Source organism: Hoplias malabaricus, chromosome 2 (genome assembly GCF_029633855.1).
Source record: "Hoplias malabaricus isolate fHopMal1 chromosome 2, fHopMal1.hap1, whole genome shotgun sequence".
Classification (NCBI taxonomy): Eukaryota; Metazoa; Chordata; class Actinopteri; order Characiformes; family Erythrinidae; genus Hoplias; species Hoplias malabaricus.
In genome coordinates, this window is record NC_089801.1 from 42,675,423 (window position 1) to 42,697,726 (window position 22,304).

General features: G+C 42.0%; 1 protein-coding gene across 1 annotated transcript in view; it reads right to left on the reverse strand.

Annotated features, from left to right (window-relative positions):
- Positions 1-317: 317 nt before the first annotated feature.
- The window catches only part of LOC136686857 (zeta-sarcoglycan), a 141,698-nt gene continuing 119,711 nt past the window's right edge, over positions 318-22,304 (reverse strand). The window contains exons 5-8 of the mRNA XM_066660884.1: positions 16,155-16,277; positions 15,730-15,802; positions 7,073-7,196; positions 318-824 (exon numbers count right to left, since the gene is read on the reverse strand). Coding sequence (XP_066516981.1) covers positions 627-824; positions 7,073-7,196; positions 15,730-15,802; positions 16,155-16,277 — 518 coding nt within the window. The 3' untranslated portion in view covers positions 318-626. The remainder of the gene's footprint in view (positions 825-7,072; positions 7,197-15,729; positions 15,803-16,154; positions 16,278-22,304) is intronic.

Below are 22,304 nucleotides of genomic sequence, written 5' to 3' on the forward strand. Positions count from 1 at the left end.
TGTTTTCTCCAGCTGGTCCAGGACCCCAATGGGCAGCAAATCCTGATGTGTCCACTCAGGTTAGTAAAAAAAAAGGACACCCCCCCAAAAAAAAAAAAAAAAAAAAAAAATTAAAATGTTGAGTTTTTGCTCCATTTACAGATCGGGAAGAGGAGGCTTCTACAGAGCCAAATATTCCAGTTTCCTGATTTCTGTGGAAGGAAGGAAAGACGGGATAGTAGGAGGGAAAGGGAGAATAAAGAAAAAGAAAGAAAAGCAAGGGATAAGGGGAAAATTGAGAAATAATGGAAAATTTTCAAAACAAAAAAGAGAAAAAGGGGAAGATGGATGATGGATAGATGAGTGGGTGAATGAGGAATGGACAGAAAATTTGATGGATGGGAAGATTGATTAAAATGGCCCAATTTCCCTAAAGCATCTTAAAGTTAAGTTCATCAATTATCTTTGTTTTTTGATGCTTTAAGGTAGAGGGGAAGTAGATGGATGAATAGATGAAAGAAAGAGAGAGAAATTGCTTATGGAAGAAGAGAAACGAAGGACGTGAGGAAGAGAAAGAGGAGAGAGGAGGAGAAAGGAGGAAGGCCTTTTTTGGTGCGGGTGGAGCTCTGGCAGCCCACCCCCCACTCTCAGCTCCACAGACACACACTGTGGGTGGTATGGCAGGTAGAGGAGCTCTCAGCTGGGGACAGGTACAGCTTCCCGCTTGGACACACACAAACTTCGTACACCACCTGTTTGGGATACGATGTCCCAGGACCCAGCAGAGGATCTGCACTGCCCTGAGGAAGATTCCCTACCCGGATAGAGTCTGCATTCAGGAAGATCTACAGAGAGAGAAAAAAGGAAAAAAGAGATATATTTTTGTGTATAAATGAGAGTGATTTTGTTTGTCATAGATCCAGTCCTAAAGTGTCAATCTCCAGAGCCAGACGTGACCCAACTGACTGAAGATTTCTTTCAGATTGATTTCTGAATGCCACAAAATCCTCACAGCAATGTTCACACACGTAATCTAAAGTCTCAAATGGGAATAGAGTCTCTGGACTGGAGAATGAACAGCGCAATGTCCAAATGATGTCTCAGTGTCCAGGTAGTCCACGTAGTGTGTGTCCTCATATCCGTTTCAAGGACTTGACCACTGAGCCCTGAGTAATGAAAAACTCAGCTGCTCAGCTTTGAATTCCGAAGCCGGAGCATTCCAGCATTAGCTAAGCATTCCTGAAATGTGAGGAATCTCTGGCGCTCTGATGACACACCAGAATAGTGTTTGTTAAGATAATACAGTCGAAGGACACTCTCTTTCAGTCCAGTACAGTGAGAGGCTGCAGGGGTCTCAAGCTATCTATCCACCAGCAACGGCCTTAAAGCCAGATTTCAAACCATGAATTGCACCTTTATTTAACTCAAAACAATCTAATATATTTCTCTACCTTTAACACAAAGGCACCCCACTCAAAACCTGACCTCACACAAACTACACAACAAACCCCAACCAAGTAGAGTCAAAACAACACTGTGAAACCTGAATAGTTAAGTGAACTCAAATGGATTGAGGAAATCGATTGCATTAAGCCATTTAAGTTTAATAAATCATTTAACTTAAAATATCACCCTGAAAAACTCACTAGTAAGCAGTAATATGTGGTTAACTATGTTAAGTGAATGAAGTGAACTTGAGTTACAGTATTTAAGTTCACATTACTTAAAGTCAAAAGTAGTTGTTTCTACTTAAACCAGTGAATTACTACAAATGAACATTACAGACTTCTAATAATTAATAACAACAATAATCAAGACCCCAAATGCTTATACCACAGCTCTGCATGAGCAAAACCTTCATTGGCTTTCAATCAACAAAATGCTACAATTACACCTGAGACTAACTTGCTTTATATATCAAGACCAGGCAAATAAAACCTTACAGCTTTAGAATATGTGCATAGAGGAAAGTAGCATGAGGGGAACAACTACACAATCATGGCGAGTGATGGGGAAAACCAAGCCCGTATGCAAATAGATGGTGCCAGTAGCCAATGAGAAAGATGTTTTTTAAAGAGATGAAAAAGAGAGTTTTACTCATCAAAGTTGAAATGCCCTTACTTTGCCACGACGGATCGTTTTCATTTAAATTGTGAGTGCAGTGCACCTGGAAGTGTATTTGTTTATTTGTATAACTGTGTACTGGATAGTGTAAATTATCAGCATGTGTCCACTTTTCACTTTTCTGCTTTTAGAGTGTGGTACTCGCCCATTTTCCAACACAGACACGCATTTAAGTTACGCTAACTTAATTGTTTCATTACCAAATGCAGTTAGGTTTTACAGTGAACCTGATTCAAGCTACATCATATGTTTAATTAAAAAAAAACCTCTTGTCCAGACCTGTCCCAACTAGATCTGAACCGAATCACCAGATTTTGTGTCTTATCATGATTCGGGAATCCGCAGTTCCCTTAAACTGACCAGAAAAAGACTCACACTCAAATGTCAAAGATAACATGGCATTACAAATACAGATCATTTTCAGACAGAAGTTTACCCAGGTTAGGATTTAGTCAGGTTGGATCAAGTTGGGTCTCAGAACATGATGATGTTTTCAGGTCAGATAAGGCCAAGTTGAGGCTCAGAATTGATGATGAGGTTTTGGTCTGACCCGAGTGAAGTCAAGTTGAGGCTTGGTTTTGGTCATGTCAGATCAAGCTGGAAATCAGAATCTGATGATATGGTTTCAATCAGGTGAAGTCGGTAAATGAATGTGAGTCAAGTCAGGTCAGACTAAACTTTCATTTGAAAATGTAATTCAGGTCAGGTCAGGTCAGTTGTGATTCAGAACTTGATGTGGTTTGGGTCAGGGCAGGTAAATTTGGAACTCTAAATTGGTGATGCATTTTTGGTCAGTTTAATTAAGATAGAGAACTTGAAATGCTTTGTTTCAGTTCAGATCAAGTTTGTCCTCTGAGCCCAACAATGTAGTTTTAATCAGATTTGGTCAAATTTTTACTCAAGCTGGGAATTGTAACTTAATGATGTGGGTCATCAGGTCAAGAACAAATTAAGTCTAGTCTTTGGTCCTGATTGACTTTTGGTTTCACTGCTGACCTGATGATGTGGGCTAGAATAGATGTTGACTGGTCTATGTTATAGGCACAAATAAAGCCCTACTTCAGTAAACATGTCTTGGTCAATCCACTATGTTTGGCTGAATTTAAATAGCATTAGATTGGACCTAAGGCTGGTCATTTGAAGCCTAATATTCTAGACACTTCTCTCACATCCTTCACCTTCTTCTCCCTTGCAATTAAAGATCCACTAGTGCTTTTCTTTTTCTCTTTCACTATCCCCCTCCCACCTTCGCTCCCTCTCCAAACAAAGCGCATCATCACAAAAGCAAGCCGAGGCTCTGATTGCAATGAGCAGGTTGACAAGCGAGGTGACAGGACACGTCCCTGCCTTTAATTCCCCTTGCAGAACCTCCAGACTTTTAATGTTGCCTTTTTAAAAGTTGCCTGCTGTCAACACTGATTTAGCTCTCCATCTGGCCCTTCTAATCCGCCTCATTCTCCCCTCTAAATTGACAGAAACGTCTGTGTTCCCTTCCCCACACTCTTCCTTGCCGCCTCTTGTCTTGTCTCGTCTTGCTCCATCCCACAAGGTATAAGATGGAATTAAAGAGCAAGACGAGTAAAATCAGATGAGCCAGAGTGCCTACATTGTCTGGAAAAGAATAGGTACTGAAGAGGTTTGCTTTTGTTTACCAAAGTAAAAACAGCATATAGGTACAATCTCTCCAAAGATCTCATCAACCAGTTGTACAACTTAATTATGGTATGTTCATTTTCCTAAAGGGAGGAGAACATATTGGTATAATTTCATGAATCCTTCATGAACATTCTAAAAACCTTTACAATATGAAAAAATTACTAAATTAAATTCTGGAGTTTAAATGGTATTTATGAAATTCAGCTACAAAATGGCCACAAAAGACAGTAAGTTGTAAGCTTGAGAGTCCCACCACAATGACAGTTTTTCTGAGAAAATATTGGGTCACATCAGTGCCCTCCTTGTGGTTCAGTATAATCATTCAGGTGGTTCAGGATCACCATGCCATACCACTACAAGTCCTGGAGAAAGACCCCAAATCCTACATTCAGCCCACCTGTGCTAGATATGTATTTTCAAATTCTGCAACCACAACCCCATCCTAACTAAAAGTCCTGAAGGCAGTAAACTCTTGAAGGTACCACCACAACAACATGAGCAGTACCACCTCAGTGACAATGTAATACCTTCTCTTTCTGAAAGTGGACAGTCCATGCCATAAACTGGTAATCTTGAGGAGTGAAGAAAGACAGGGAGCAGGGTGGACTGACTTGACAAATTTGTCCGGCGAGAGGATTGAGCAGGCATGCCTTTCACAAACGATTTCATCCTAGATGACCACTAGTGACTTCTCTATTGTATCGCAGTGTGTAGCTTACGGCGGCTTTGTGCCAGGCAGTGAGACCTGGTATCTCCACAGCAGGAAGAAAGAGAAAGCTCCTTTTTTACAAGGAGCTGACAGGCCAGCATGATGTATTGCCCGAGCTCCGGGAAGTTAATTAAATAGCCTGGGCAGTTACTAAACCGAGACAAGGGAGAGAGAGAGAGAGAGAGAGAGAGAGAGAGAGAGAGAGAGAGAGAGAAAATAGGGGTGAAGACATTCTAACCAGTATGGCTGCGCTAATTTGATCAGGGTGAAAAGAGTGACAAGTCAAGACTGTCCATCATCACCAAGTCCAGTTTAGTAAGTTCCTCAGCCAAAAATGCGAAGTTGTCAAATGATAGATGAACATTGGTTCAGATCAGGTAAGCACTAACTGGATCTGATTAGCTTCAACTCACTTATAGGCCTAGGTATGTTAGTATCTTCAGTGGGGCAGAAACAATAAGATCAACTCAGCACAACAAAGGAGTCTCTCACCCAGAAATGTTATAGTTACAACTGGGTAGCTTAGCATTACCAAAATTGATCACCAGTAATGTGGGTCTGGTTGTAAAGATCGGATTATCCTAACATGCTTGTTGATAGAAAGATTTAGCAACACATTAATTGTTAATGCAATTGTTAATAGGTAAGTATGAGTATACTTAATAAGTATGCATGCTTGAATGCTAGCTGGAGCCGGCTAGCCACTAACTAGAGTGTGCACTCCTAACTATTCTAGATTCCTTACCTTGCCAGAGAATAATAGACAGAGTATGAAGACTGGCAGGTTCCCTGCACAAAGATGCTAAAGGAGCATTTGAAAGATGAATGCTAATAAAGTGGTAAACACTCAGGTATGCAGGTGGGGACATCTCTAGTTTGACAAGTTTGATGTAGATAGATACAGAGAGAGAGAGAGAGAGAGAGAGAGAAGAGCACACAGTCTGTACTGATAGAACTTGTAAATCATGTTTGACCATGTAAACTAGCATCTCATACAAATGCAAACTAGCCCTTCTCAAACCCCAAATCTTCCCCCAGCTAAAGGCACCTCAGCCACAGGGGTAGCTTGGCTGAATGCTAAGTGAGAGAAGTTTTCTGGCTGCCCTCTCCTAATATCATTCCTTTTTCCAAACTTAATCCAATTTTCCCTCAATGTTAACTATTTCCAACTCCAACCAGCTATTGTAAGTCTTCACTAGTGAACGACAGGCCCCCTCTGTGGGACAGAGAGATACCATCTACTCAGTATGTGACACACTGAGATAAATTGACTTGCACAAGTTTGCTAACTGCCCAGGGCTTTGTGTATGTGTCCTGTCTGAGGGGTAGAAGGCCACATGCGCTTGGTTTTGGCATTCCATTTTGCTCTTTTAACAGGAAATTCTCTGGAATTTCAGGAAGGTTTTGAGGATAACTATGGAGCATGGAGGCAAGTTTGGGAAATGCAGAGGTCAGACATACTAATCTAAGGATGATAATTCTAATCCATGCTACATGAACAGGCTATAAAGGAGCAATCTGTAATACTAAAACCAACTACTACACATTTTCAAAACAGTAGGCAGTTGTGTCTACCTCCTCCCTCTCCTCCTCAGACAGAAGTTTGACCAGTTTGCCAGTTTGTGGAAAACTAAACATACACGAGAAAAAAGAGACAAGTTTAAGAACTTTGGACAATAAAAGCTAAAAAGAATGGGCCATAACGAATCTATTTACACAGAAAAGTGTTCATCATTTCAGTACTAACACTACCAACACTAGAGAAAGGCCAAAACGAGTGTTGAACGAGCGGCTGCCACTTTCCCAGCATTTACAAGCCTTTAGTGTCTAAATCCACACAGTACACAAGGTTAATTATTGGGTGGCACAGTGGCGCAACAGGTGGTGGTCGCTGTCACATAGCCTCAGGGTCCGGCGGTTGGGGGTTTCAGCACCACCCCAGGTGACTGTCTGTGAGGATTTTAGTTTGTTCTCCCTGTGTCCGTGTGGGACTCCTCCGGGTGCTCTGGTTTCCGCACTTTTCAAAGTAAGGCACTTCTCAAAGTGAATATACTCAGGGATGCCAGTGCTTCAGCTTAACACGTTTCCTTAATCTTTGATCACACACACTGGACATTTTATGACTTAGTACAGTATATAGTTTACCGCACCTTATTGTTACTGTTTTTCAGAAGTGCTCCTTGTTACTGTATTCTCTTGCTCCCTTTGTTAGAAATAATCATCCAAATGCTACTCGAGGATTTACTTCCTCTTGCTTTGATGGACTCTGTTAGAGCTCTTCAGATCTGAACCTTGGATGAATGGAATGGGATTTTAAAATGAATGGCTGGTATGGCCCTGTATCTATGAATGTCGGCTATGTGAATTTCTTGTTTACTCATCGGCCACTTGTTTTCGTGCTCAGTTTTCTTCATGCTCAGTTTTCTTTGCCTGGTTCTCTGGGTGTTACCTGAAGACTCTGCTCAAATGCACTGTTAGACAGAAGACAGCGGATGGAAGTAAACAGTGGATTTGGACTTGAAGAACTCTGGTCTAGCTGTATGTAAATAATTGTGAGTAAACAACTGTGTTTAAACGATTGTGAGAAAACAAATGTGTACCTACCTCTCCCTCTGAAGACTCCAGAGTGAGGTCTTTTCTGCAGGAAGCTCTGAACTCCCCCACCCCAGCGTTCACCTCCACACCCTTAGGAGCCTCCAACGTCAACGTCCGTGTCGGAGACTCCAACCTGCACACACACACACACACACACACACACACACACACACACACACACACACAAACACACACACACAAACACACACACAACCCCCCACATCATCAATATTGACTATACACCAATTTTCAGCTTTAAATATAGAACCGCAGATTCAACACACAACTCTCTTCTCTCTCTCTCTCTCTCTCTCTCTCTCTCTCTCTCTCTCTCTCTCTCTCTCTCTCTCTGTACCCTGTACCCTGTACCCTCTTTATATTCTCTCACTCCTCCTGCTCTATCTCTCTATCCTACTTTTCCTTCTATCTCTCTCACTCTCACAATTCAATCACATCATTGATTTCCTGTTTGGGAGTACAGAAAGCTTTCTCTCTCTCTCTCTCTCTCTCTCTCTCACACTCACTCACTCTCTTTCTATCACACACACAAAGTAACACATACAAAAGAAGAGGAAGTGAAGAACTACCTCCGCACACACTCTGCTTCAGTCTGTGTGTAGATAAGCAGCTCCTTATCAGAATTATTCATAACGTCAACATCTTGCTCGACCTTCAGCGCTCTCTCTCTCTCTTTCTCTGTTTCTCTTTCCCTCTTTTTTCAATCTGGTTTTCTCTACCCATCTTTCTTTACTTCTTTCTCTCTCTCTCTCTCTCTGACAGATTTACGTTCTGTCATTTTTGTTTACACAACAAGGTAAACAGAAAACTAAACACAAATTAAAGCACCTATCAGGGAGCTACACTAAAACACACACACACACACACACACACAAATGCTGCCCTCCCGACATAATCAATCAACCAACAACTTGTGCTGTGCCTCTTTAGTTTTTCCCCTGAGTTATCCACAATCAATGCATTTCAGTTAGCATTCCAGGGTCTAACCATCGTGAAAACAGAACTACTGGAGCAGCAGTACATTAGCTTCATCCCCCCACACACACATGCCAGTGCTGAATGTTGGAACTGCGTTTTCCTGTATGACATGGCTGGAGTGGCAGGGTTTGTTGGACCACGCCCTCAGTGGTCCAGCACTGTCACTCTTGTTTTCAGAGCTAGAAAACATAGACTACATCCAAATAATTGAATTTAAGTGTTCCACTCAATTCCATGGCCACAGGTGTATACATCCAAGCACATAGGCATGCAGACTGTTCTACAAACATTTGTGAAACAATGGGTCACTCTCTGGAGCTCAGTGTATTCCAGCATGATATTATGATAGGATGCCACCTGTACTGTCCAGTCATGAAATTTCCTCATTACTAAACATTCCACAGTCCAACTGTCAGTGGTATTATAACAAAGCAACTCAGCCACAAAATGAGCAGGGTCAGTGAATGTTGAGGCATAGTGTACAGAGGTTGCCAATTTTCTGCAGAGTCAATCACTACAGACCTCCAAACTTCATGTGGCCTTCAGATTAGTGCGCAGAGAGCTTCATGCAATGGGTTTCCATGACTGAGCAGCTGTATCCAAACCTGCAGTGGTGTAAAGCACTGGACTATAGAGCAGGAGAGACCTGTTCTCTGGAGTGACAAATCATGCTTCTTCGTCTGTCTATCAGATGGATGAGTCTGGGTTTGGCAGTTGCCAGAGGAACTGTACTTGTCTGACTGCATTGTGCCAAGTGTAAAATTTTGTGGTGGGGGAATTATGGTGTGGGGTTGTTTGTCATGGATTGGGATTGGCACCTTAGTTCCAGTGAAAGGAACTCATAATAATTCAGCATACCAAGACATTTTGGACAATTTCATGCTCCCAAATTTGTCTGAACAATTTGTGGATGGCCCCTTCCTGTTCCAACATAACTGTGCCCCAGTGCACAAAGCAAGGTCCATAGACACATGGATAAACAAGGTTGGTCTGAAAGAACTGGTCAGGCCTGCACTGAGTCCTGACCTCTACCAGACAGAACACCTTTGGGTTGAATTCTAGTAGAGACTGTATGCCAGACCTTCGCGTCTGCCATCAGTGCCTGAAACCTTATGGGAAGCTTTCCCAGAAGATCCGAAGCCCTTAAAGCTGCAAATAGTTGGCTGACATCATATTAAACCCTACAGATTAACAACAGGATGTCATTCAAGTTCATATGTGTGCAAAAGTAGCTGAGCAAATGTTTGGCAATATAGTGTATGTCTGGTGTTTGTTGACAAACCTTTCATCATCCAGTGGCTACAGATGTCTCTGTCCCTGTCCCTTTCCCTGGAGATGAATATTTAAGCCTGTAGCATAATAAGCCCCCTACACTTGACCTTAGTCTCTGTCCCCATCTTTGTTATTAAGGTGACGGATGCAGAGAGGAAGAGAGAGAGTGACATAGTGACAGAGTAAGATAGAGAGATAGTGTGAAAGAGAAAGAAAGGAATAGTGAGAGAAATAGAGAAAGACACAGAGAAGAGAGATAGAGAGAGAGACAATGAAAGCAAAAGCGAAAGAAATAGTGAAAGAGAGAAGAGCGAGAGAGTCAACTAATGAAAGAGAGACAAAATTGTTGGAGGATCTTTCGGCCAGAGTAATGAGGTAATCAATGTATGTGAAGGTCAGGCCAGAGAAGTGGACACTTTCAGAGTCTGCGGCCAATTTTTCGGTGGCTTTGGAGGGGCAAGTTGCCATGAGGACAAATTGAAAATCTCCCTCTTGAGTGTCTGCATACTGTCAGACAGAGATTGGAAAATGCATATGCGGTGGGCAATCACGCACAATAGGCTCCATGGCTTCTACCAGCCCAGTCAAACCTCTGAGAGGCTCATTTGCATAATGTCAAGCCCTTGAGCCAATCACAGTCATATTTAGACCTCAGTCCAGTCTCAAGAGAGTCACATGACACAAAGAACTGACCGTTTCATTGAAGGTGAACTTACTGGCCACTTTATTTGAAACAGGTATCAGGCAAGTGTTTCTGATAAATTGGCCAGTGGGTGTATTCATTATTACTTTGTTGAGTTTTCTGTTCCTCCGTAAGTAGTATAGAAAAAAATTGGCCAGTGAGTGGCACTAGAAGGGGGGTGTTTCTGATAAAGTGTCCTCTGAAGGTCAGTAGAAGGGAGTATTTCTGATAAAGTGGCCAATGTGTGTCAGTAGAAGCGGGGTGTATCTTATGAAGTAGCCAGTGACTGATAGTAGAAGAGGGGGTGTTCCTGATATAGTGGTCAGTGAGTAGCAGTAGAAGTGGGGTGTTTCTGATAAAGTGGCCAGTGATTGGCAGTGGAAGTGGGGTGTTTCTGATAAAGTGGCCAGTGAGTGGCATTAGAAGAGGGGTGTTTCTGATAAAATGGCTAGTGAGTGGCAGTAGAAGTGGGGTGTTTCTGATAAAGTGGGCAGTGAGTGGCATTAGAAGAGGGGTGTTTCTGATAAAATGGCCAGTGAGTGGCAGTAGAAGTGGGGTGTTTCTGATAAAGTGGGCAGTGAGTGGCATTAGAAGAGGGGTGTTTCTGATAAAATGGCCAGTGAGTGTCAGTAGAAGTGGGGTGTTTCTGATAAAATGGCCAGTGAGTGTCAGTAGAAGTGGGGTGCTTCTGATAAAGTGGGCAGTGAGTGGCATTAATGAGGGGTGTTTCTGATAAAGTGGGCAGTGAGTGGCAATAGAAGAGGGGTGTTTCTGATAAAGCGGGCTGTGAGTGGCATTAAAAGAGGGGTGTTTCTGATAAAGTGGGCAGTGAGTGGCATTAGAAGAGGGGTGTTTCTGATAAAGCGGGCAGTGAGTGGCAGTAGAAGAGGGGTGTTTCTGATAAAGTGGGCAGTGAGTGGCATTAGAAGAGGGGTGTTTCTGATAAAGTGGGCAGTGAGTGGCATTAATGAGGGGTGTTTCTGATAAAGTGGGCAGTGAGTGGCAATAGAAGAGGGGTGTTTCTGATAAAGCGGGCAGTGAGTGGCATTAAAAGAGGGGTGTTTCTGATAAAGTGGGCAGTGAGTGGCATTAGAAGAGGGGTGTTTCTGATAAAGCGGGCAGTGAGTGGCAGTAGAAGAGGGGTGTTTCTGATAAAATGGCTAGTGAGTTGCAGTAGAAGTGGGGTGTTTCTGATAAAGTGGGCAGTGAGTGGCATTAAAAGAGGGGTGTTTCTGTTAAAGTGGGCAGTGAGTGGCATTAGAAGATGGGTGTTTCTGATAAAGCGGGCAGTGAGTGGCATTAAAAGAGGGGTGTTTCTGATAAAATGGCCAGTGAGTGTCAGTAGAAATGGGGTGTTTCTGATAAAGTGGGCAGTGAGTGGCATTAGAAGAAGGGTGTTTATGATAAAATGGCCAGTGAGTGGCAGTAGAAGTGGTGGTGTTTCTGCTAAAGTGGCCAGTGTGTGGCAGTAGAAGGGGTGTTTCTTATAAAATGGCCAGTGAGTGTCAGTAGAAGGGGGTGTTTCTTATAACGTGGCCAGTGAGTGTTTGTGCTTATGTGAGAGACATGTACAGGCATTGTGGGTGACCCACTGTGGACCCTGATATACAACTGGACACAGTTTGAATCTTGTTGTCAGGAGAACAGCGATGAGGACAGGAGACATATGTCCAGTCCAGTTGTTTGAGCACATTCAGGTGGGCAATAAATCTGGCAAATGTCTTTCAGCTTCTTTTCTCATTCCGTCCATCAGTAATTAAGCTCTGGAGAAAATTCCAGGGGTCTGCCATAAATAAAAACTGAGCCGACAGTGGCTCCAATATGGCCACTGTCATAACCAAGTCAAGCTGCCTCTGTCTTCAGTACAAAGTAACTACGCTGTCTTCTCTGCCTTATTGAGGGACCAGTGAAAGATCAGCTGCTGGCTGTTAGATTTCAAATATGGACATTAACGTTTAATGAACAGTGGGACGTCCACTGTCGGTCCTAACATAGTGGAGTTTGATTTGACTCTGATTTCTGAGAATAGTCCACCAACCAAAATATACAGCCAACAGTGTCCTGTGTCCACTGATGAAGGACTAGAGGATGACCAGAGCTTGCCCTGACCAAATTGGAGCCTAAATTAAGCAAGATTTTGGCTGGTGCCCAGGATATGCAGGGATGGGGTTCAAATGTTTCAAAAGTGCATCTAAAGAGAACAGAGAAGTACCTGTTGTTAACTTGCAAAGCTGCTGACAGTGAATCACAGCCAATTATAACACCTAAAGTACACCATAGTCTTTCTAAACACAAACAGTAAGAGTATATCACAGCGTTCACTTATGCACCAACATGTATTCAGTGAGCAAGTCTCTCACATTTTCTGTACATAGCAAATGCAATTAATGAAATGAAAGTACAAAGGCTTACATTTATTAATGACAAAATGAAACACATTAAAACACAGATGACAATTATAAGCATGACTAACAGCTATTTTAAGCTAGCCAATAATACTATAAGATGTACACATTAATAATGTTTGCTTGGTTTCATCAAGTAGGCAGTGGATTTTTCATACAGTATAAATTTTAAGAAATATTTGTTCTTTTATATACAGTACTGTGCAAAAGTTTTAGGCACCAGAGATTATGAGATTTAAAAGTCTGTTTATCTGAGCAGTAAGTATTCATTTGCTAAATACAAACAAACAAACAACAAATAACGCCCAACATTAGAATAAAACCAAATAACATTATTCCAGTGAGTGTGATGTTCTGTGTGTGAATGTGTTGGTTTCACTATTTCCAAATCTCTCCTCGTGGAGTAATATTTGAGGTTATCATTCAATACCTTGTTTACTGGTTAATAAATAATGAGTTTAAATAATGTGTGCTGTTGATTTAATACATTCATGCAATCAAGTAGAATCTGAGCAAAACATTGTTCTTCCAGCTCACTCACACCTACTACTTTATAGAGATATATTATATTATAGAGATGTATTGTATATTATATATATATATATATATATAGATTATTATATTGAATATTATATTGCTTATTTGTTTTATATTATTGTTTTATTTGTGTTTACTGTGGTTATATATAACTTTATACAAGCAGCACACTTACTGAGAAGGCATTTGTTTTAATATATATAATTATTTTAGGCGCCTAAGACTTCTGCACAGTACTGTAGGTTAATGCCCAAACACCCAAACAGTGTTTACAACTTTCCCCAAATGAACATAGTGTGGGAGTAACTGATGCTAAATGTTGCTAGTAGTTGTTTATTAAATTAACAAACAAACATTATTTAGCTAGTAGCAAGCATCAGACACTTACTATTAATATATAAAAAATCTGAGGTGGGTAGATTTGACAAAATACAAAACAAAACAAAACAAAACTTGAGTAGTGAATTACTTCATTGAGTCTCACTTGATATACAAAACAGAACTGCAGTTCACACTCATTCAGGCAGCGCATAATAAAATAAAATAATCATAATGTAAAATATGAAATCCACTATAAAACCCTACAGTACGTTTAATTTAAACACACTCCAAAACTTTGTTCTTATGATCTGGATATTATTTTGTATTCTGAAAATGATGACATTTTCTGCTATCACAGATTTTCAAACAGTGTGTGTGAACTCTTTTCAAATGAAACAGGGAATTCTGTAACTTTTTACAGTAGTATAAATACTTTAAACCTTACACACTTATAAAAGGTGACTTTACAACATTATACCAAATACTATAGTATCATACAAAGAGAAAAAACAGCTGTTCTGGGAGGTGCGTACAAAACTATACATAACATATGTCAGTACTACTTTTTTTATTTTTAGTGTTTTTTATTTTGTGTTTATTATTACTTTGTTTAGTTTTCTGTTCCACCTGAAGTAGCACAGAAATGTGTTTACATTTTCTAATCCATTTAAGGTGAAACTGAAAATTGGAATAAGCAGCTGGTATATTAATTCCTACATTATATCACCTCTATCTTTCTGTCGTCTATTTGACATAGTTGCTGTGTTACTGTTACAGTCATGGAGCCCCTCTTCCCTCACAAGTGAATCTAACCATGTGGAGAAAAGAGAGGGAAGCCTCCTGGATGTGCAGCGCCTCTAGCGTTTGGCCCTGAGGACAAACAAATTGCAGATGTTTGCACCGAAAGCTGTCTTTGCTGAACAGTGCTTCTGGAATATGCTGAGTAGAAACTACACTGTATGTCACTAACAGCCGCTATGTGCTGGACCATTGCTGTGTGTATTTGATTGCAATCAGCCATGAGATGAGCCATTGCAAGATTTTTGGATGCTTGATTGGCTCATGATTCCAACTCATTCCAAAACTTGTTGGCTGGTTGTTTCAATTCCACAACACTGAGGGTCTTAACACACTGCTGACTCTTGGAAAGGACATACAATCTGTAAATACAACTCAACAACTGATCTTGTCCAGATGGACACAAACAGCAACAAAGCAGTTAATGTGGTTTTAGACCAGGACAAACCCTAGACTGATCAAACACAGACACAAAATGGAGGGATGGTGGAATGGTGCAAGGAAAAGAGAGCGAGCTGCCATCGCAGCTAATGCCTCATTGTCTTAGAGCTGTTGTATAATTTATAAATGCCTGAGGGCGAGTTCTTACCTCCGCAAGGGAAGGGATGATTGAACTACACTCTGAGACAAAAAAAAAGAATATGGAGTGTCCAGAGATGCCAATTAGCGACAAGGCATAAAGGCTAGATCAGCAGAGACAAACACACTCACTCACCCAGTCACTCACACCTGTGGACAGTTTCAGAGGACAGTGACAATTAAAAGAGTGCAGTGGAGTTATTAGCCCGACGTGAGTCCTGAAGAACTTGTGCAAACAGTGGTCAGTTTGTTAAGGGCATTGTGTCCCGAGGGATGACTGTCAATGGCTGAGGTCCCTTCGCTTTTCCTTTGAGTCACAGTTTAACCACAGCATCCGTCATTAGCCACTAACAGCCACCATTAGTCTATTACGTGTGTCATTGAGTTTAACAGCATAATCTGCTGCTCTCAAAAAAACGAGAGAGAGGGAGAGAGACAGAAAGAGAAGGAGAGAGCAGCCTCTCTCAGATGTATGTAAATAAAAACAGAAACACAGAATTTTGCTTCCCCAGTACGAGGTAAACAAATAAACACAGAACTGAGAATGGGTCTACATCAACACTCACTGCACTGGAGTGCTGTAGGACACAACTACGTGGACACAAATGGTCCCTGGTGTCTGATAAAATTGTTGGAATTAAAATAACTCCAAAACAGCATCCAAAACATATATCTAAATAAACTAAATCTGAGACTGAAACTGAAAATTATTAAGTATTAAAAATTGATAGACGTCCAATAAACAATTTCCAAAAATAATGTCTGGAAAATATCAAAAGAGAAATGACCATCTGGAAGACTAGGAAGTTCAAGTCCACTGGTACCAGACAGCGTAACCTCAGCGTGTGTATGACCAGAAATAAACAACACACTGGAGCAAATTAGAGTGACTTGATTGGCTGATCCTTAGTGGATGGAATTGTGTGTGGAAAAGGTGTTGCCTGGGCATTTCAAATGTAGCTGAGTGAGACACATCTCATACACACACTAATACACACACACACACACACACACACACACTCACACTCACAGTCTCCTGATAATGATATGGGATAGTTAAGAAAGCTGGGGCTCACTTCAGGTCTTGGAAAGGTTCAGCTCGAATGTGTGGTGTCTCCACAGAGTGACCAAACACCACCCCCTCATCCCCTATAGATAGAAAGAGGGAGAGACAGAGAGAGAGAGACTTAGAATTCAACAGAGATGTCTGATTCAGAGTTGGATTCATCTGATTCATGGTTTAATTCAGAGTCAATTCTCATGGCATAACTCAGATTTGATTTCTAGAGATTCATGACTTGATTGTAATTAATTTCCCAGTGGCAAGTCAACTGACTCAATTCAACTGATTCACATTCCAGTGATTTGACTCATACTTGATTCCTTGTGACTCATGGCTGGAATTGTATTCATTTTCCAGTGACAAATGACTGGATTCAGATTTCTTTGATTTGTGAGAATCTCTGGGATATTTGTGTGTGCTGGTTTGTGTGTGTGAGACCTGTGACTCGGAGCTTGTCGGTTCCGATGCTGACTTCGTTCTCATCTGCGGAGAACAAGACTTTGTCTCCATCAGAACTCAGCACCTCAAACCTCTGACACTGAGCCTCCACTAACTCTGAACCTAGAGAAACAGACAGACAGACAGACAGACAGAGAGAGAGAGAGAGAGAGAGAGAGAGAGAGAGAGAGAGAGAGAGATGTTATCACATGTTATAAAAAAAGGATTCATCCAATAACAGTAAAGCAAGGGTTAAGAAGTGTGTGTGTGTGTGTGTGTGTGTGTGAGGTGGTGGGTTTTCCAACAGAATCATTTTCTTGAAATCTCATGATCTGTGGCATCACACATCTATGTCTACTGGGATCGAGATGTTGGTGTAAACAAAAGTAAACATGGCCCTTCAAGGCCTCAATAGAGAAGACCACAGGAACACAGGAGTTATCAGAAAGGTTCAGGCAGGAAGTGTTGAGTGTTGGGAGGCCCTTCTGGCTTGATGTGTGTGTGTGTGTGTGTGTGTGTGTGTGTGTGTGTGTGTGTTATGTAGGGCCTGGAGTGCTGTTGTACACTATTTGTCGCTAGGCTAGCTCCAATTTATGATGGACTACACTGGGGAATTGGCCAGAGGATTTTGTGTGTGTGTGTGTGTGTGTGTATGTGTGTGTGTGTTTATTTGTCCAAAGGTTTGTGATAGAGGACTCAGTGGAGCATCACTGCTCTAATCTGCTACTGCAGGGGCTCATGGGAAATGTAGTTTTGAACTGCTCTTCACTTCCATCAGTCAGAGCCAAACAGACTGCATCCCCCCATACTGCCTTCGGTTAGTGTTCTCCTCCGAGCATATTGAGTACTTATCTTACCCAGTATTTTAAAAGCCCCCCACACCGCACTTGTACCATGTCCCACTGTTTGTCCTGCCATGTTGAACAGGGACATTCCTGCCTGTGAATCATCTGAAAAATTACTGAATCATCTGTGGACAGCAGCGTCCATGTCCCTGCGGACTCTGCTGTGTGCAGAGTAAAGGACGAGGATCTAAGACTGTCTTCGCAGCGTGTGCCTTCTGAGGACAGCGGGGGATTTTTAGAGACAGAACAGACGGTGTCTGTGGGGATTTGCTGGCTCTTAGATAAGATCTTGTCTGCAGACACTTCTTTACAAGCCAAGCAGTGTCCACAACCTCGGGAACGTCCTCCTCAAAAGGTCTGTCCAGCTTGTCTCCACTTCACCATAAACTGTCCCCATCAGATAAACACAGCCCTCAGAGCCTCTGTCTTCTTGCAGAGAGCAGACCAGAGAGAAACCTGCTGGATTGATTTGGTGTAGGTAAATTCATGATAATTAAATTAATTCCTTAATTCTTCCATCCACGTTCCAAATTTTGCTGTAGCTTTTTGTTTGCTTGTTCACTGGGTTGACTTTTTACACCATTGGCATACGTTTGATATTGAACATGGTGAACTTACAGACCCTGACAGCAGTGGACGTCATTTATTTTTGAGTTTGTACCTTTGTTTTACTTTTCTCTTTACTTCTTTTTTTCGATTTAGGACATTAGCATGGGACATGAGCATATCCTCCACTTCCCATAAACTGCCTTCAGCATCATTAATTTCCAACATTCATTCATTCATTATCTGTGACCGCTTATCCAGTTCAGAGTTGTGGTGGGTCCAGAGCCTACCTGGAATAATTGGACGCAAGGTGGGAACACACCCTGGAGGGGGCGCCAGTCCTTCACAGGGAAACACAAACTGGAGCACCCAGAGGAAACCCATGCGGACACGGGGAGAACACAACACACTCCTTTCAGACAGTCACCCGCAGCGGGCTTCGAACCCACAACTTTCAGGTCCCTGGAACTGTGTGACTACAACACTACCTGCTGCACCACTGTGCCGCCAATTTCCAGTATGTAGGTTATAAAATAGTTGTGTATTTTTCTTCACAAGCTCAACACACTTGGAGGAGAACACAAAAAGAGAACTGTAAAGCCTTTGGAAAGGCTACGATGATCATACTGTCCCCAACAGCCACAAACAACTTGACCTGTGCGAGCTAAGCTAGTGTAGGTGAAAGGGGAGGGACTTACCTGCACTAAATGAAGTGGGTGGTGCCTCACTGCTATAATTTTTTTGTATTGTTTATTTATTTCAAAGATCTTTGACAACTCTTTTAGAGCTAGTCCTATTTATGGGACACTGTGGACAAACAAGGAGCCATGCTAACATACTGTGCTAACATCACGCTAGCCATGTTAATAATATGGAGATTTGATTTGCTTCTACAGGAGAATGGATTACAACTCTAATGTGATACAGGTGTAGAGCTGCTATCAAATCGTTACAGCAATATTCAGACACCTGGAAAATGCTACAAACCTGCTGTAGATCATAGTCTGTAAGCTTGGCATGAATTATTTCATGCATTCTGACAGATCAGACCTGAAGAAGCAGGGTCATTTTCCCCTCTCAGTTTGCCGTTCTGTCCTCCTCTGTTCTCTGCTGAGTGGTTGGTTCTCTGCGGAACCCCGTTCCCCTGTTCTTCACTGTTTAAAGTTTCATCACAGCTCCAGCACTGGAGGAATGGACTCTGTGGTTTAATATTTAAAGCAGAATGTGGGGAAAAGAGACAGAGAGAGAGATATTACTTGTACAAGGCTAGGCTCCTATCTCTGTGAATGGGGAGAGACCCTTAAACACAGATGGCTCTTTTCAGCCAGTCAGAGACCAAAAGTCCCAGCTTGGGTAGCACCACACAAATACCACACCTATATGAATCCTTGGGCAAGGCTCCCAGACACTGGGTATAAGCCACAAGATCTTTTCAAATGAGCAATCTCAACACACTTGGAGGAGAACATAAATTCTCAGTGAGATTTTTATTGGAAAGGCTGAATTGCAAGGCCACCTTGTTAGAGGCTGAATGTGCTGGGCTGAAAGGCTGAAGACTGAGCAGGCAGGGCTGCTTCTGAAAATTGAATAGGCAGAACTGTATTGCTGGAGGCTGAAGGGGAGGGGATACACAGCTTGAGGCTGAATGGGTGGGGCTACATGTCTACAATAAGAGATGGGGCTACGCTGCTGGAGGCTCAAGGGACAGGGCTAAACTTCTGGAGGCTGAATGGTGGGGCTACAAGGCTGGTAGTGGAAGTGTGGTCTGAAGGCTGAAGGAATGGGTGTACACATCTAGGCAGTGCTACTCTGCTGGAGGCTGAAGGGGTGGGGCTAGACTGCTAGACCCCAAATGGGTGGGGATTCATTGCTGCAGGTTTGAGTTTGGGCTACACCTCTGAAGACTGAATGTGTAGGGCTACGCTGCTAGATCCGGAAGGGGCACAGCTCCACTGCTGGAGGCTGAAGGGGTGGAGCTATGCTGCTAAAAGTTGTTAGTTATTAACTCGCATTAAATTAGAGTCAATTACATTATTGAATATGGCTTGTCGTGTAAACAACTAGGGACATGTTTGAAGGGTTTGAAGGGACACTGGAAGTGTCCTGGTCCTAATGAAGACAGCTAGATATCAAGAGAGTTCCAGCTGAGGACAGTCATGACAGGAGGCGCGCCTGGTGTCCGGTCTGTCTCTGACTACCGGACACTGGGAGTGGGAGGAGTCAGAAGAGGTGCTATTGAGATGCCACTAACAGTTTACTCTGACCTAAGAACAAACATCCACTAGAAGGGGACAGAAACCCTGGCATGCCACCTCACAGCCCCCCAAAAATGTCCAGGAAAATAAATCAGCCACCCCACCAGCCCCCCAACAATAAATCAGCCAGGGCCTGGGCCTAGACATTACCCATCACACGGACCCCACACATTCTAATGAGGGTAGTTTTTATTTTTGTGTGTGTGTGTGTGGGTGTGTGTGTTAGGCTCCTTTAGCTGCAGCTCTGATGCAACACTAAAGAAACACAACAGCAGTAAACACACACAGAGCTGAAGTGATGTCAACCTGCATTGCACACACACACACACACACACACACACACACACACACACTACACATTCCCTCTCTCTGGCATGGTACAGTATGGATATGTGTGGATTGTAACAGGTTTTCTGTAGATCAGACTATTACATAACCGCCCCAGTGATGAGTCATAACACACACACACACACACACACACACACACACACACACCCATCCAGTTCCCTAAAACACTCGGGCATCATCTCTGAAGCAAAAGCACTTTGCCAGTTGCTAGCACCCTCTTCTCCGTCAAACTCGTCCTCTCTGTCATCACATTTTTTATAGAATGCATTTTGGTGGTCCTTCACACCTTTTGTCCCCCCTTCTCCTCCTCTTCATCCCTCTCTCTCTCTTTCACTCCTCTTGTCCATAATGAAATGGTCAGAGGGAATACCTTTCATTACAGAAATGAGGGAATCAGTAATAGAGGTGAGAGTGTGCAGCCTCACCAGAGACAGGGAGGGATGCTGAGAAGAATATAAGAACATACAGTTTTGTCAAAGAGCACTGAGCTGTCGAGCAGTGGCACACGTTCTCTAGAGCGATGGAAACTACCCGATGACTAGGAGTGCTGGACTAATCCACAACATCAGTATACCTGACCCCATGAGACCTGGCTCATCCTGTGACTGCCATCAAATCCCCATAGCGATGTGAGAGGAAGGTAGATCAGACAGTGAGTGTACATCTCGGGGCCCACGATGCTTTGCTCTTGGGGCAGTTTGACCTAAGCACAGGTAATAGAGTCACACTGATGGTACCTTCACTACTCTGTCACCCACAATTCACTGCTGCATCACTCTTATGGACTGAGGGGGCAGATTTGAGAAGGCATTCCCACTTCCCCTCCCCCAGTTCACTTTGGAGGTTAATGTCCCTGAGAGAGGACTCAGGGATGAGAAAAAACGAAAGAGAAGAGAATGTGAGAGAAGGGGTTTTGGGGTTCTTGTGTGATTAATGGCGATTAAACAAACATACACTAAATGGAATCATGTGATCAATAATGATTATGTCTACAGTATCATGTCATCTCGAGATCATGTGATCAGTAACAATGACCTGCACAGACCTAACTTTTAAATTATTATTTACTATTAATCACAGTTACACAACAGCGCAATCGGTTAATAACACATAGAACAAGATTAACCACATTTAATCATACAAAGCAATGTAATTAATTACAGCTAATTGCTCAAAATGTGATTAATCATATTTAATCACAAAAAAAGGGCATGATAAATTGCAGTCTGTCAAACAAGGACAGGATTAATCACAGCTAATCAAAAACAATGATGGGATTAATCACACAAAAAGAGGCAATTAGTCAAATAATGAAAATAGGTCATCACAGTTAATCACAGAACCCATAGTGATTAATCTCAGGTAACTACACAAGCACGATGCCATCAATCAAGCCATTAATCACAGTCCATAAATGCTATTCATATAATAAACCACATTAAACAATCTGATTATTTCTGGTTAGACAAACAAAAGGAACATTTGAACAAGTGCCAGTACAATTAATCACAGCTAACCACATGATGAAATCACGTTATTAATCTTGACCAATCAAACCAATCAATCACATTAATAAGAGTTAAATGTACATAACATTGTAATTAATTTCAAATAATCTCTCAAAACCAACACAAAACCAACTGATTCATCATGATTTGTCAGGATTAACCTCAGTTTCTTAGGAACTGTCACAGTTAATCACAACTAATCACTGTTAATTATGATTAGTCTGTATTAATCATGGTATATTGCAGTTATTTCACAATTTGTGGGTTTTAATGACAGTTAACCTTAATTAGTCGCGAATATTTGGATTTAAACGTAATAAATCACGATTAGTCACAGGTTAAATTGCTATGAAATATGGTTACCCATGATTAGTCAGCATCAATCATGGCGGATCAATATTGGTCAAGTTTAATCACATTTAGTTGTAATTAGTTGGAATAAATCAAGGCTAATTGCAATTAATGGAGATTAATTATAATTTTGTGAAAAAATTATGAGGATTAGACAGATTTATTGACAAGGATTAGTCACAAATAATCAGAATTCATCATCTCAGCACTGAGAAATTGCCATCCCCCGCTCCCATTCAGAGCTGAGGAGGTTCTGATCCAGACTGGCGCGCTCCAGAGTGGTGAGTGTTGGAATGT